The 12,239-nt window shown below is 41.7% G+C and overlaps 1 protein-coding gene across 6 annotated transcripts; it reads left to right on the top strand.

Moving 5' to 3' along the window:
- The first annotated feature begins 1,964 nt into the window (after nucleotides 1-1,964).
- Nucleotides 1,965-11,526, top strand: IRF1 (interferon regulatory factor 1). Of its 6 annotated transcripts, XM_077823844.1 has the most exons (12): nucleotides 2,089-2,103; nucleotides 4,210-4,364; nucleotides 4,451-4,679; nucleotides 5,059-5,150; nucleotides 6,117-6,216; nucleotides 6,411-6,587; nucleotides 7,060-7,109; nucleotides 7,231-7,366; nucleotides 7,603-7,725; nucleotides 8,689-8,732; nucleotides 9,537-9,669; nucleotides 10,281-11,526. In XM_077823844.1, the coding sequence occupies exons 4-12, from the start codon at nucleotides 5,064-5,066 to the stop codon at nucleotides 10,385-10,387; spliced, it is 957 nt and encodes a 318-aa protein (XP_077679970.1). In that variant the 5' UTR covers nucleotides 2,089-2,103; nucleotides 4,210-4,364; nucleotides 4,451-4,679; nucleotides 5,059-5,063; the 3' UTR covers nucleotides 10,388-11,526. The 6 variants fall into 6 exon arrangements, with proteins under 6 accessions (XP_077679968.1, XP_077679970.1, XP_077679969.1 ...); XM_077823843.1 differs by having other exon boundaries at nucleotides 4,210-4,679; XM_077823842.1 differs by lacking the exons at nucleotides 4,210-4,364; nucleotides 4,451-4,679 and having other exon boundaries at nucleotides 1,965-2,103.
- Nucleotides 11,527-12,239: the final 713 nt, after the last annotated feature.

Here is a 12,239-nt window from a genome sequence, read left to right as displayed (position 1 = left end):
ACATAGGATGAATTTTAAAATTTTTGCTACAAGCAACTGTATGTATCACCTGGCAGATGGGTGCTGTGGAAGTAAAGAGTGTCTTGGGACTCATGGGAGAACTAAGCAATGTTCTATAACCCTATGGGAGTGAAAGACTGAGACCAGATTTCAACTAAGAGTTTTATGAACAGAGACAACAAAGTAAGACCCCATCTATGTTTCAACTATAACCTAATTAAAGGACCCAATTAAGATTGTCCAGGTTTTTAACATAGTCACAGGGCACGGTCAGGTTTTGTCTACACTACCACTTTTTGCCAGTGACACCAGGTGGGGTCTATATTATAAGCAGCTCCCCTGACTTAATTATTTTTATAGTGTACACAGAGACTTGTTTGGTGCCTGCATTCACAGAGGCCCCTACCTGCTTCTTTTAGACCCAAATGTGCATTCCCTGAACATTCAGCACTGCTAGGTTTTGAGTTTTGAGTTAATGCAGGATCAGACCCTTACTAAGATGGATTGATTGTATCTGCTTATGCCATTTTAAAGACACACCAGTAACTTCACGTTACCTTGACTCAAGAAACTGAGCAAACAGGCTTTTAGCTATCACTACATGGTACAAAACTTTAAAAAGAAAAAAGGAAATCAGGAACATTCCCCACACATTTATTTTTCCTGATATCTTCTTCTTGATTGGTTTCCACTGGTCATCATAGCTGCTTTTTATTTCAGGTGCTGCTACATACTTTCTTATGTAACTCTAATATTGACTAACTATATGCATGGTTACAAGGTCCACCTTAGGAGTCATGAACTGTGTTATCGGTGAGTCTTTCTTTCTAGTTTGTACTAAACTGATGCCCTAGAATGGTGTTAAGGGGCAGTCTCTTCAATGAGACGTTAAAACAGCATCAATCCTTGCCAGTTGGTTACAGTCCCACTACCCTTTTTGCAAGAGTTCGGAATGTTAACCCTTAAGTCCTGGCTAAACAGGGTTTTTTGCAATTTCAGCTGTATGCAGTACTTTCATTCATTTCCTGTTCTAAATTGTTAGTGTTATGTGCTTTCAGACAAGCTGTTGCTCTCCCCTGACACCTCCACTGCCACATTTCAGGGGTGGATTCAACAATCCTTGTGTGTAGCATCCTAGCCGGTCTGTTAAGCGCTTTAGGAGCCTTTAGAATGAAAGGTAATATTAGCATGCAAGATTTTATGCAGAGGGAGCTGGTCTAGTGGGCTGAGCATGGGACTAGGCACCAAGTTCTCTTGATTTCCAGCTGTGCCTCTCGGAGCTCGCACAAGTCATTTAACCTTTTATGCCTTGAGTTCTCTCTCTGTAAAATGGACATAACACCTGCCACACGTGGGGGTTATGAGGCTTAGTTCACTAGTGTCCGTGTAGTGCTTGGAGATCCTCAGATGGAAGGCACCCAGAGCACAGGGTCTCACCAGTAATGCCAACACACCTTGCACTGCATAAAGGTGCGCAAGAGACAAGATCCGTGCTCCAAAGACCACGCAAAAGGGGCCCAGAGCTGAAAGCGGGACGCAGCACCCAGATCCCTATTTGGATTCCAGCCCCTCAGAAGTACAGGGATGGATGTGACCAGTTAGAGAAACTGGGACAGTGGGACCCAGACCCTGTCTCCTCCCCAGGGATAGGGACGGGGGTGGGATGGGAATCCACCTGCTCCTGTGACACTGATGGGTGCACGGTGGGTGGGGAGGCAGCTTCAGAGGGCTCCTAAGGAGCCTCTCACGTCTCACCCCCATCCCTCCGCTCCCACACCCAGGGAGCAGCAGGGAGACGGGCGGGGGAGGGGGAGCCGTACTTCCCCTTCAGCTCTAGCGCTACAACAGCCTGATTTCCCCGAAATGATGCTCGCCAGCCAGCCAATGAGCGGCGGGCGGAGCCCAGTCAAGCTCTTGGGCGAATGCTGATTGGTCGGCAGGAGACGTTCTGGCCAAGGTGGTGGGGAATCCCGGGTAGTGTAAGGATATACTGAGACCACTCCGCTTCGCAGCCTGCAGAAGTCGCGGGTCGTTCACGGGAGGCGGATCTACCGGCTCACCGGGCACCTTTGCAAGGCTGTGCACTGGAGACCGGAGAACAAGGTGGGTCCACGCCTGGTGCAGCTAACAGCCGTCGAGTCTCCTGCCAAGAGTCTCCTGCTCTCCGCTCCTGCCAAGAGCACTCGGTGCAGGACAACTTGGGAACTAGAGTTGCGGGACTTTGCAGGACTTTGCATTCGGTCCTGTAATCAGAGAGGCCAACAAGGAAATAGCAGGAAAGCAGCTTGTCTACGGAGGCTTGGCAAGACAAGGGATGCAATGAGTATTTAGTCGTGTGAGCCAGGGGACAGAGAGCAGAGATCAGTCGCAGGAAGTTTGCATGGCAAGTAAGATGCAATAAATGGCTTTAGCCCTGCAAATCAACTTCTGAACTGGTAAACGAGGAGTTTAGCGAATTTGCGGAAACTTTAGCGGCTGTGCACGTAAGAGGTTCAGTCACTTTCTGGCGACAGAATTTATCTTGTTAGGGAGGAAGGGGTTTGTTGTTGCTTTTACTTGTATGTACAGTTATGCAAAGACAAAGTAAGAAGCACCTCTAATTCTGTGCTTGTGCATCAGACTGCTTTCTGAGGTGAGGGTGGGGGAAGAGATTGAGACAAATACGAGCAACTGTGTGACAACAAAGGGTGCTGTTGCTGCTCTCTGATACACAGGAAGTAAAGGCTGAAAATAAAATCATGCTTTTGGCTTCAACACCGGAGAGCAGCGTTCATAGGCAGCAGAGAGAATTAAAGCATTTGAATGCAGATGAGGTTGGGAAAAGCTAAAAATAGTCAAGGTTTATGGGGAAAGATCTGTGGGACCAACAAATAAAGAGTCAAATCTTCAGGCATTTGCAGAACTGGCCACAAAAGAGGTGACTGCTGTATTTTATGATTTAGTGAATTTGAGGATTGTTTGTTCAATGAGCCATGTTGCAAATTAACATTTAAGTGTGTGAAATTCAGGTGAATAATTATTAGCTAGAGAAATATAAGATCGCGTATTTTGAAATGTATTTTGGAAATATATATTGTCTAAATACGCATATAAATACAAGTTTAAACAAAAATCACCGCAAGAATTTTGGAGCTAGCACAGTTGATGGCATTGTTTTAGTCTCACAAAACCAATGATAAGTAAAATGAACACTCACAAACTGTGTGAAATTAATGGCAAAGCTCTAACTTTACACCTCCCAGTGCAAGGAAATGCTGAATGCAAGCATGCTTAATAAACCCATCTGAATCTGAGTAACACAAGGGTCATGGAGAAAAGTACAACATTCTGTATTATAATTTGCCCAACGGGGTAGGTAGTGAGAGTGGAAGTCAGAAACCTTAGTTATTGGCTGCTTAGGAATGAAAATATTGCATAACATTTCTTCATGTTAGCATAATCTATTGTGTCAATACATCCATGAGGAACAGTAAGCATACGGTGACAGGGCCCCATGCCTTTCTGTATATGTGTACGGAGGATCTGATTGCGATTGGGGCCTCAGGATGCTATTATCAGACACATTACATCATAAATATAATTTGCTGTTCAGGATTGCTTGCCAGGGTTTAGTAATGCTATTTTCAGTCACAAACATTGCATTCCTGTTTCAGTTTATATACTTGTCATTAAGTATGAAGGAGCTGCATAAAGCTGAAAGTAATGTCAACTGAGGCTTTTTTAGTCAAAGTCAAGAACCGCTCCTGGCTTGAAATTATCTAATTAACTGTGTTTTACAATAGGGCTCCAAGCATTATTCCTTGAGTTCAATTTTGCAGCCCTTCTTTAAGCCTATCCTAGCACCAAAGCTAACTGCTAATGTCCACATGGAGGCCATACAGGCAGGAATGTGTTCTAGGAAAAGAGGAGCCCAGTGGAAAAGCTGCATGTTAACTTGGAGAAAGTATTTATTTGATCTCCTCTCCCATTATAAAGGGGAGTTGGGTTATGTAAGCTTAACCCCACTGCCAGCCCCCTGAAGCTGTCGAGGAAGGTCTAGGATTTGTAAAATGCTGAATTCTATTGTTTTGGAAATGCTGATATTTTCATATAAAAAACAAGACAAGAAATAATATTTATGCCAGTAGGTCTTAGTGTAAGGAGAAATTTGTAGCAGAGTGTAATGTTTATAGACTAATCTACTGCAATGTTGTTGTTTTTTTTGAAAAGGTAAACATTAAGAACAGGGGAAACTTGGCACTGAAATAAGTGGCAAGGAAAAGACAAGTAACAAAGACACTCCCTCAGAAAGAATTTTTTTGCTAGACTATACTTCCTCTGGAGCCTAACACTCACGCTTCACATGCACACGCCCCCTCTCCCAGGTACAAAGACTTAAGAATTTTTTGTTCAGGAGATGTGCAGGTGTGATAGCCCTGGAGACTGACATCCATCCTTTGGTATGGCACAGGACAAGTGCAGCACAGGACTTAGCAACTCACATTGCCCTGCCAGCATGCCTTGGCCACAGCTTGGAGTGACTAACACTGTGGTTGCAAAGAGAGAGTTCAGAGTCCATGAATCTCTGACTCCTTGCCTTCTGCACCGAGCCTGGGAGGCCGAGAACCAGAGGTGTGAGAGGCTTGTGAGATGTGGCAATTTGCTCACTGGGTGAAGGTTTGAGACCAAACTCTTTTCAGGTAAGCCACCAAACAGCACCTAGAGTAATACTTCTCTCTCGCTGCAGGGCTGAGTTCTGAATGGGACCCTAGATGGGAAGTGCTCTGCATCCCAGTACCAACCTCTGGAGCCATCCAGTTTCCCAAATTCAATAATTTTACTTATCTACTTAAGGGATCATGTAGCCAGATTAGAACAAAAATTGCCATTCAGAAACTGCCAAGATGTCGGAAGAGAAATTGTTTATTGATTCTGGGCCAAGTTTTGGTTTTGTTGAATGCATACTGCCCATTACTAGGAGTGTTAAGAGTAAGGAGTGAGGGATGTCGTTACAAAATGACCAGCATACCAGAATATTTACTCTTTTGCTTACCTGTATTTATTATTTTCCTTTCACAGACAACATGCCAGTAACAAGAATGCGCATGAGGCCTTGGCTGGAGTTGCAGATTAATTCCAATCAAATACCAGGATTGGTGTGGATCAACAAGGTGGGTCTCTTTGTCATTACTTTTGTATCTTTAATCATCCTCATCCTGGTATTCTTAGCTGATGTTATATAAAAATCAAGGTCACATAAATAGATTAAAAGAAAATGGAAAGAGTTTACACACACTATATAAAACAGCATTTTTGTTTTCAGAAAACAGTAGCTGTAATTGATCAATGATGAATGGAGTAGACCAGACTTTTATAGGGGAAGTACTAGGAAGGAAAAAAAATGAGAGCAGTCAGGCCATAACATTGGGAGCCAAGAACATCTGAGATCTGCCTCTGTCAAGTCATTTATCTCAGTTAAGGAATCAGTGTTACAGTCTCAACCACTGAATGATTGACTAATCTCACCAAATCTTGAGAGATACTGAGCACCTGAACCATTGACTTCAATACTGTATGCCCACCACTTCATTGAGAATTACAGCCATATGACACGCACCCACAATAAGATTGTTTAGGTGTATCCTCATTGATTCAGGACTTTTTGCTCGTTGAATATTTTGAACTGTAAAGTGTCTTGAAGCGCATATGAAAGGAGCTATCTGAGCTAAATTATTGTGTTGCACTGTAGGAAATATTTTTCTTATGGTGTCCATAGGTCCTTATTGTTAATTTTTAAAAAGATTCTGTGCAAACAGAGAAAGACACAATTTTATGATAAACATAAGGATCAGAGACAAACCAACAGACCAAGGTAGTTCTGAGATGAGGCTGACAGTGTCCCTCATATCTATTATATCTTGTTATACAGCTCTTTGAAACTCAGAACCCTTGGGGAACGTTATATGGGATGTAGCACATAATATGGTACTAAGTGAATCCTACTTTAGGAATCTGGTGGCAGACTTAATGCAGAGTTCCCTTGGCGTGGCTGAATTATCTTGGATTAAGTCCATATTTAGTCACGAGTGGGTGTATGTTATATTCCCTGTATTCAAAACTGCATTGTTTAACTACAGGATAAGATGATGTTCCAAATCCCATGGAAACATGCAGCTAAACATGGCTGGGATATAGATAAAGATGCCTGCCTTTTCCGGAGCTGGGCCATTCATACTGGTACGTGCTTGTTTTTAAATTCTGTCTATCACATAAACAGGTAGAGCCTAATTCTACGCTAATCTACATCCCATGTAACTATATTGACTGCCTTATATGACTGAAGAATGGAACACAAACTAATTCTTTTGGGAACGATCACTGCAGAGTAGTCTGAAAATTCTGAATATTTACGCACCATCCCTTATTTATAGGGAGATACAAGATAGGCGAGAAAGCGCCAGACCCCAAAACTTGGAAGGCAAATTTCCGCTGTGCCATGAATTCACTGCCTGATATTGAGGAAGTGAAGGACAAAAGTGTCAACAAAGGCTGCAGCGCAGTCCGGGTTTACAGGATGCTACCACCCTTAACAAAGCTTCAGAAAAAAGGTATGTGTATTACAGCCTATCCTCAAAATACTTTGCCTTAAGGGGACCATTACTGCAGTTTATAGTCTGTTTACGTTTCCTGTTCTGCTTGTGAATAGGTACAGTATAAATTCCTTGATAGAAGTAAAGTATTGCTGTGAATAGGCAGTCTTATTACTGTTGCTAAATATTACTTTGGATGTAGAGCTCCTTTCATCCCAAGATCTCATGGCACTTTTTTGAAAATTAATTCATTCTCACAATACCCCTAATGGGATCACTTCATCAGGCACAGAAGTGCGCTCCTCTCAGGGGTGGGAAGAATACAGCAGTCGCTGCTGTCACGGAAATCAATGGTGAAACTCCCAGAGCACGATCATGCCCTTGCAGCGCAAAGCATTACTACACAGAGCAATTGCGGTCGTGTATGATTGGAGCCATCTGAAGTGGCTGCAGGCTTTTTCTCATGGTCACCGTGTTTTTGCTTTCACAGAAAGGAAGTCAAAGTCATCTAGAGAGTCAAAAAACAGGAGTAAGAGAAAGGTATGTATTGACTCTGGCAGTTAAAGAAGTCAGAGGTTTGCTTTGAAGTTTTGACAGACGGGAACAAATAGATCACATCTTGGTCTAGTAGATCTTTCATTCAATGCACGTGTCTTTATAGACATACGAAGACCCGAGGATGGATGAGGCAATAGAAGCACTGAACAGCAGCAGTCTACCAGATGACCACAGTGGTTATACAGTTCACAGCTATGCAGAACAAGAAGTGGAGATTGAGAACGCTTCCATCACCCTAGGTGAGATTCAATTTTAGTTCTTCTAACTTAGCAGAATGTGCTGCACTTACCAAACCCCAGTATAGGAGATCTCAGCCTCATAATCAGAGGTAACGGTGGCTTTTCCTTGGCAGCTATATAATGGTATATATGCAATGTGCTGTAGCATGGGCCATGAGGGACTGGAGGCTATTCCGAATCAGAAAGCCTTTGCATTTCCTAAAAATTCTAACTCTTCCTTTCTGTGCATTCCACAGATCTCTCACCGTGTGATATGAATGCACTGACAGATTGGAGAAATCCAATGGAAATTGCAATGGCTGACAGCACCAATGACCTTTACCACCTTCAAGTGTCACCTTTGGCTTCATCTTCTGAAGGTTGGTATTTTATTGGTTGAAACCTCAGGTCAACCAGATAGAAATAATCCTACCACTGATGGTTTCAGGGGCAGAAGCAAGACATGAAGCTGCATGGGGTGCCAGAAAAAACAATAGGCCCTTTGTACAAGTGGCAAGATCTAGGATGCGTTCCAGGGTTAATGGGATCTACTCATCTGTAGTGAAATTTATTACAAAAACAAAAAGCTTTAGTTTGTTAAAGTTGAAGGGCCTTATGTTGCATCTCTTATACGTGCAAAACTCTTGCTGAAGTCATTGGCAGTTTTGAGGGCACAGGGACTGAAGGTTTGGATGAAAAATATTTTCATTAGCTGTCTGAACTGTGCTGGGATATAACATGTCTCAGACTACTCACTTCCAGGTATAAAGGTGTCACCATCAGGGGTAAGGAAGAGATCTCTGATCATGATTCATTGTTTCACAGTGCTTTGTACTGGAGAGCTCCAGGGGGAAAGATTTCTTCCCCCAACCTGCTGGGAGGGCGTAGAGCAGATGCATAGCCAGCCTACAACTGTCACTGAAGTCCATGACCTCTAACAGAAACTGGGTTTATAAGAGGACGGGGAAGTTTGAGAGTGATGGAAGCCTCCAGTTGTGGATCAGCTGTCCACTCCTCTGATGTGATCTATCCCCAAAACCATGTCACATCACTGCAGGAGGAGGGGTACACAAGGGGCTCAGAGTTTCCTAGAGTGGTGATGTCTATAGCCTGCAGAAATTCGTAGGGCTTCCTGTTACCCATAGAGGTGGCAGAAGTGACCCTGAATCTCCTGGCTTATAAGATGTTTTAGTGCTATTATGTCAATAGAAAACGTGAAGTAGCCTCTGGTGATAACTGAATGGAAAAGCTGGGAAGCTGCTCTGTGATTTTTGCCAGTGAAGACACCGAGTTAATGGAAACATGTTTTCGTCTTTTCCCCATGTCTTCATAAAACCTAACAGTAACAGATGATGATGCAGAAGAAATGAGAGAGCAACTTTACAAGGTAAAAAGATTATTTCTTCTTTTCAGAATAATATTGAATAAGTTGCTGTTTGTATCAAGGGAGGAGGAGAAAACAAAACATATAAACAGAGTTAGGTGTACTTGTAAATAAAAATCCTGTGTACAGCCAGAATATGGAGTACACACACAAGTGGAAATACTTTATATTCTTCTGTCACTTTGAGAGCACATGTACCATTTGAGAGACAAACATTGAAAAGCCTAGTGATGGATCAGAGACTGAGAAGACATTTACACTCTAGAAGGAATCTCTTCTATACCCCCAGCTAACGTGGTGCATTTAAATCAATTTAGCTATACATCTAGGCATGTAACACATTAATCACTATTATTTATAAGCACCTTCTTTCTTGGGGTGTTCTCTAGGCATGTGTTCTGTGATCCCTACTTAAATTAATAGGAATTTTACATGTATGAGCAAGGTTTAGCATTTATGAAAGTGAGGGGCTATTAGCAGTAACCATAGTGTGGGTAGGTTTTGTGCGAGCTTCCCTACAGGGGTCCTCAGTACTGATTTGCAGTACTTATGCTAGTCCAGTGTTAGCTCTCTTGCGTGAAAATTAACAATCCCAGCAAATTGTGAGGTCGTTTTATGATGTGTATTCATAGTTATCTACATCATGATGAAATCTGCCCTTAAGTTTAACTGCAATGCCAGCTGGCATCATCAGCCCTTTGTAGGAAATATTGTTGATGCTGATCTGTTTGTCCAATCAGGTTTGGTTTGTTTTCTTGAACATTGTAAGGCCTGCACATTTCAAACCTTCCCCTTTGTCTCTTACAGCTGTTTGAACAACAAGACTGGCATGCAACCAGTGTCGGTGGGAAAGGGTATCTCACCAATGAGCCCGGCACACAAAACATTTGCAGCAACTTCAGCTACAAGGAGCAAGATTCTGAAATAGACACAACCTCAGGTACAAATACCTTAATTTCTGAAGCAGAGTTACTGAGAATGCAACCAGAGGCAGAGGGAGAAGCAGATTGAGCTCTTTAGGCAAGATGACTTAAGTTGGGTGGAAAACCAAAAAGAATAGAGCAGTTCATGCATTACTCTGTTTTATTTGAGATTTCTGACCAGCATGTTAATTTCAAATTGAAGGAGTTTGCTGGGGATTTTTTAAAAGACAATTTGTACTCGAAAATGTACCATAGATTTGTGTTTAAAAGTTACGTTTATATGCAGGCTTGGCTCAATTAGTGGGAATTCACAGAAATACGTGCTTAACTCAATTTCCATTTTAGCCTTACAGATTACTTTGAATATGTGTCAGTTTCCAGTGTTAAAGTTACCTAACCATATGGCCAGTGAGAATGTTTAAAAAAAAAAAAGTTGTAATAAGGATTTCAGCAAATTTAAAGCATTTTTAAGATAAAAATCTTGCTGATATATTCAATTTTAGTCAGAGATCATTTGAACAGTGTTTAAATTTCACTATAGTATTATTAATATACATTCAATATTTTGCTGCTGCTGCTGCACATAGTAAATTTCTTCTCATTTCTTTCTTTTTTTTTTTTTTTTTAGGGGAAATAGAGTTCAGATTTTGTACTGATCTGAAAAGCAGTCTAGAATTCTCTTGGCTGGACACAGTTCGATCCACTGGTATACAAGCCATTCCATGTAGCTTGTAATCCTCTTTTGCTTCCTCAGACTGTGAACTGCTTTACTTCTCCTGTTCCTCATGAAAGTGAGCAGAGTGGAAGGCATTTGTTTGTTACTGACTGAGTGAAAAAAAAGAACCTCTACTTTCCGTTTAGCTTCTGGGACTGAACAGATTGAGCCATCAAAACTCCATTATTAAAAAAACCTTAGCAGAACTGTGTGCATTGACGTTGGTTGACTAAGCCATTGTCCTATAAAACTTAAAATTGCTTCTGATGTGAAGCTGTTCCTACATTAATGTCAAATGGGGTTCTGACCTTTTTGTTGGGATACAAGTGAAAGGTGCTGTGGGTCAGTAGAAGCTGGGCTAGGATCCCCATTTCTCTCTCTGTGTTTCATATTATAACTTAAAAGCGCTGCTTTTGGAGGAGATCATCTACAGTTTCATTTACTCTCCTTTACCAAGCCAGTGCTTAGGGGGCACAGGGCAAATGTGCCTATTCATGTTAGCTCTGGTTGCTACATACCTGGTGAAGTACTTTTGAGCTTGATGACAATCATTACAGATTTTTGGATTCAACAAAAATTGCACTAATTGACCCTCTTTCCTTTGATCACTCCAGCACACGTTTGATCGACAAATCAAATTCCTCACTTTTGTAAATATGTTTAGTCCAAGAAAATGTGAAAATCAGCTACAGGCTTTGCTTCTACGTATTACGGTTGTTCAGAAGATCTGCTCATAGGACATTCTGTTCTGTTGTCATTATGCAGGACGTCTACCAATTTTTCATTTAATAATTATGAAAGAGCAGCCACACTTTGGGACCCATACATTTTTGCACTGATGGGCATAACACTTTATTTATACAGTGCCTTTCATGCTCTTTCAAGCCAACTTAATGCTCTTCATTGCAATAGAGTACATAGACTACCATGTACAGTATATACCCAATGAATTGTGTAGAGAAGATCATTAGAGAACCAAAAGCTATAAGCCTATGCAGAGCAGTACAAAGTACAAAAAGGAGGGAGGTCATTTTGATTTATGCTTAAATATCTGGAAACACATCAAATCACTAATTGTAACTGAGCATTTTCCTGTACATAGTTGTGTATATAAAAAGTGTTGTACATTTGTTTTAATAAAAATGTTTTATATATGAAATGTATTTGACTTACTTGAAAGCTAATGAGAAAATGTATTCTGGGTTGTTTGGGCATTTCCTGAGAGTCAGATTGCTGGAGGAAATACTCCTAGTGTCACCATGTTTAAATATGGGATCTGTTGTGATCCTGACCAGTACCCAACAGAACACTCATTGACTCAAATGGGATTCCTTCCATCACTTTCAACGAGAGTCAACTGGGAGCCATAGGCCTGGTCTGCATTGGAGACATTTTAAAAAATTTCCACCATTGGAACCAGTGGCTTATTTTTACCAGTGTTAGAAACATTGAGAAACCCTGGTTTAGGTGGGCCACTTTCTGTCACTGATACTTTAAGTACTATGCCAGTTAGCCCTGCTCTGAGCAGCGATAGAGGACTTGGTACTTAAAAGAAAAAAGCACGAGTGGCCTGTCTGTGCTCTGGCTCCCAATATTGCTAATACCAGTGGAGTCAAGCTGGTATCAGTGAAGATGAGACGTTTTTAGAAGCGTCCTGAGTGTAGATATAGCCGGACAGGCTAGACCACTCGAAGTAGAAAAGCAAATAGACATTTAGCTGCAAAAAAGAAGCTTAACTTTTTACTTGGTTTTGTTTTTCCACATGCTGGATTGCAGTAAGCACTACGCTGCATTAGAAAACACTCCTTCTCCGGCAAGCGGAGAGAAGGGGCAGATAGGGCAGCACACGTGGCCTGAGTTAGAGACCCTGAA

The sequence above is a fragment of the Eretmochelys imbricata genome, chromosome 8 (assembly GCF_965152235.1).
Source record: "Eretmochelys imbricata isolate rEreImb1 chromosome 8, rEreImb1.hap1, whole genome shotgun sequence".
NCBI lineage: Eukaryota > Metazoa > Chordata > Testudines > Cheloniidae > Eretmochelys > Eretmochelys imbricata.
The sequence above is the reverse complement of the archived record's forward strand: the minus strand, read 5'-3'. Positions and strand labels throughout refer to the sequence as shown.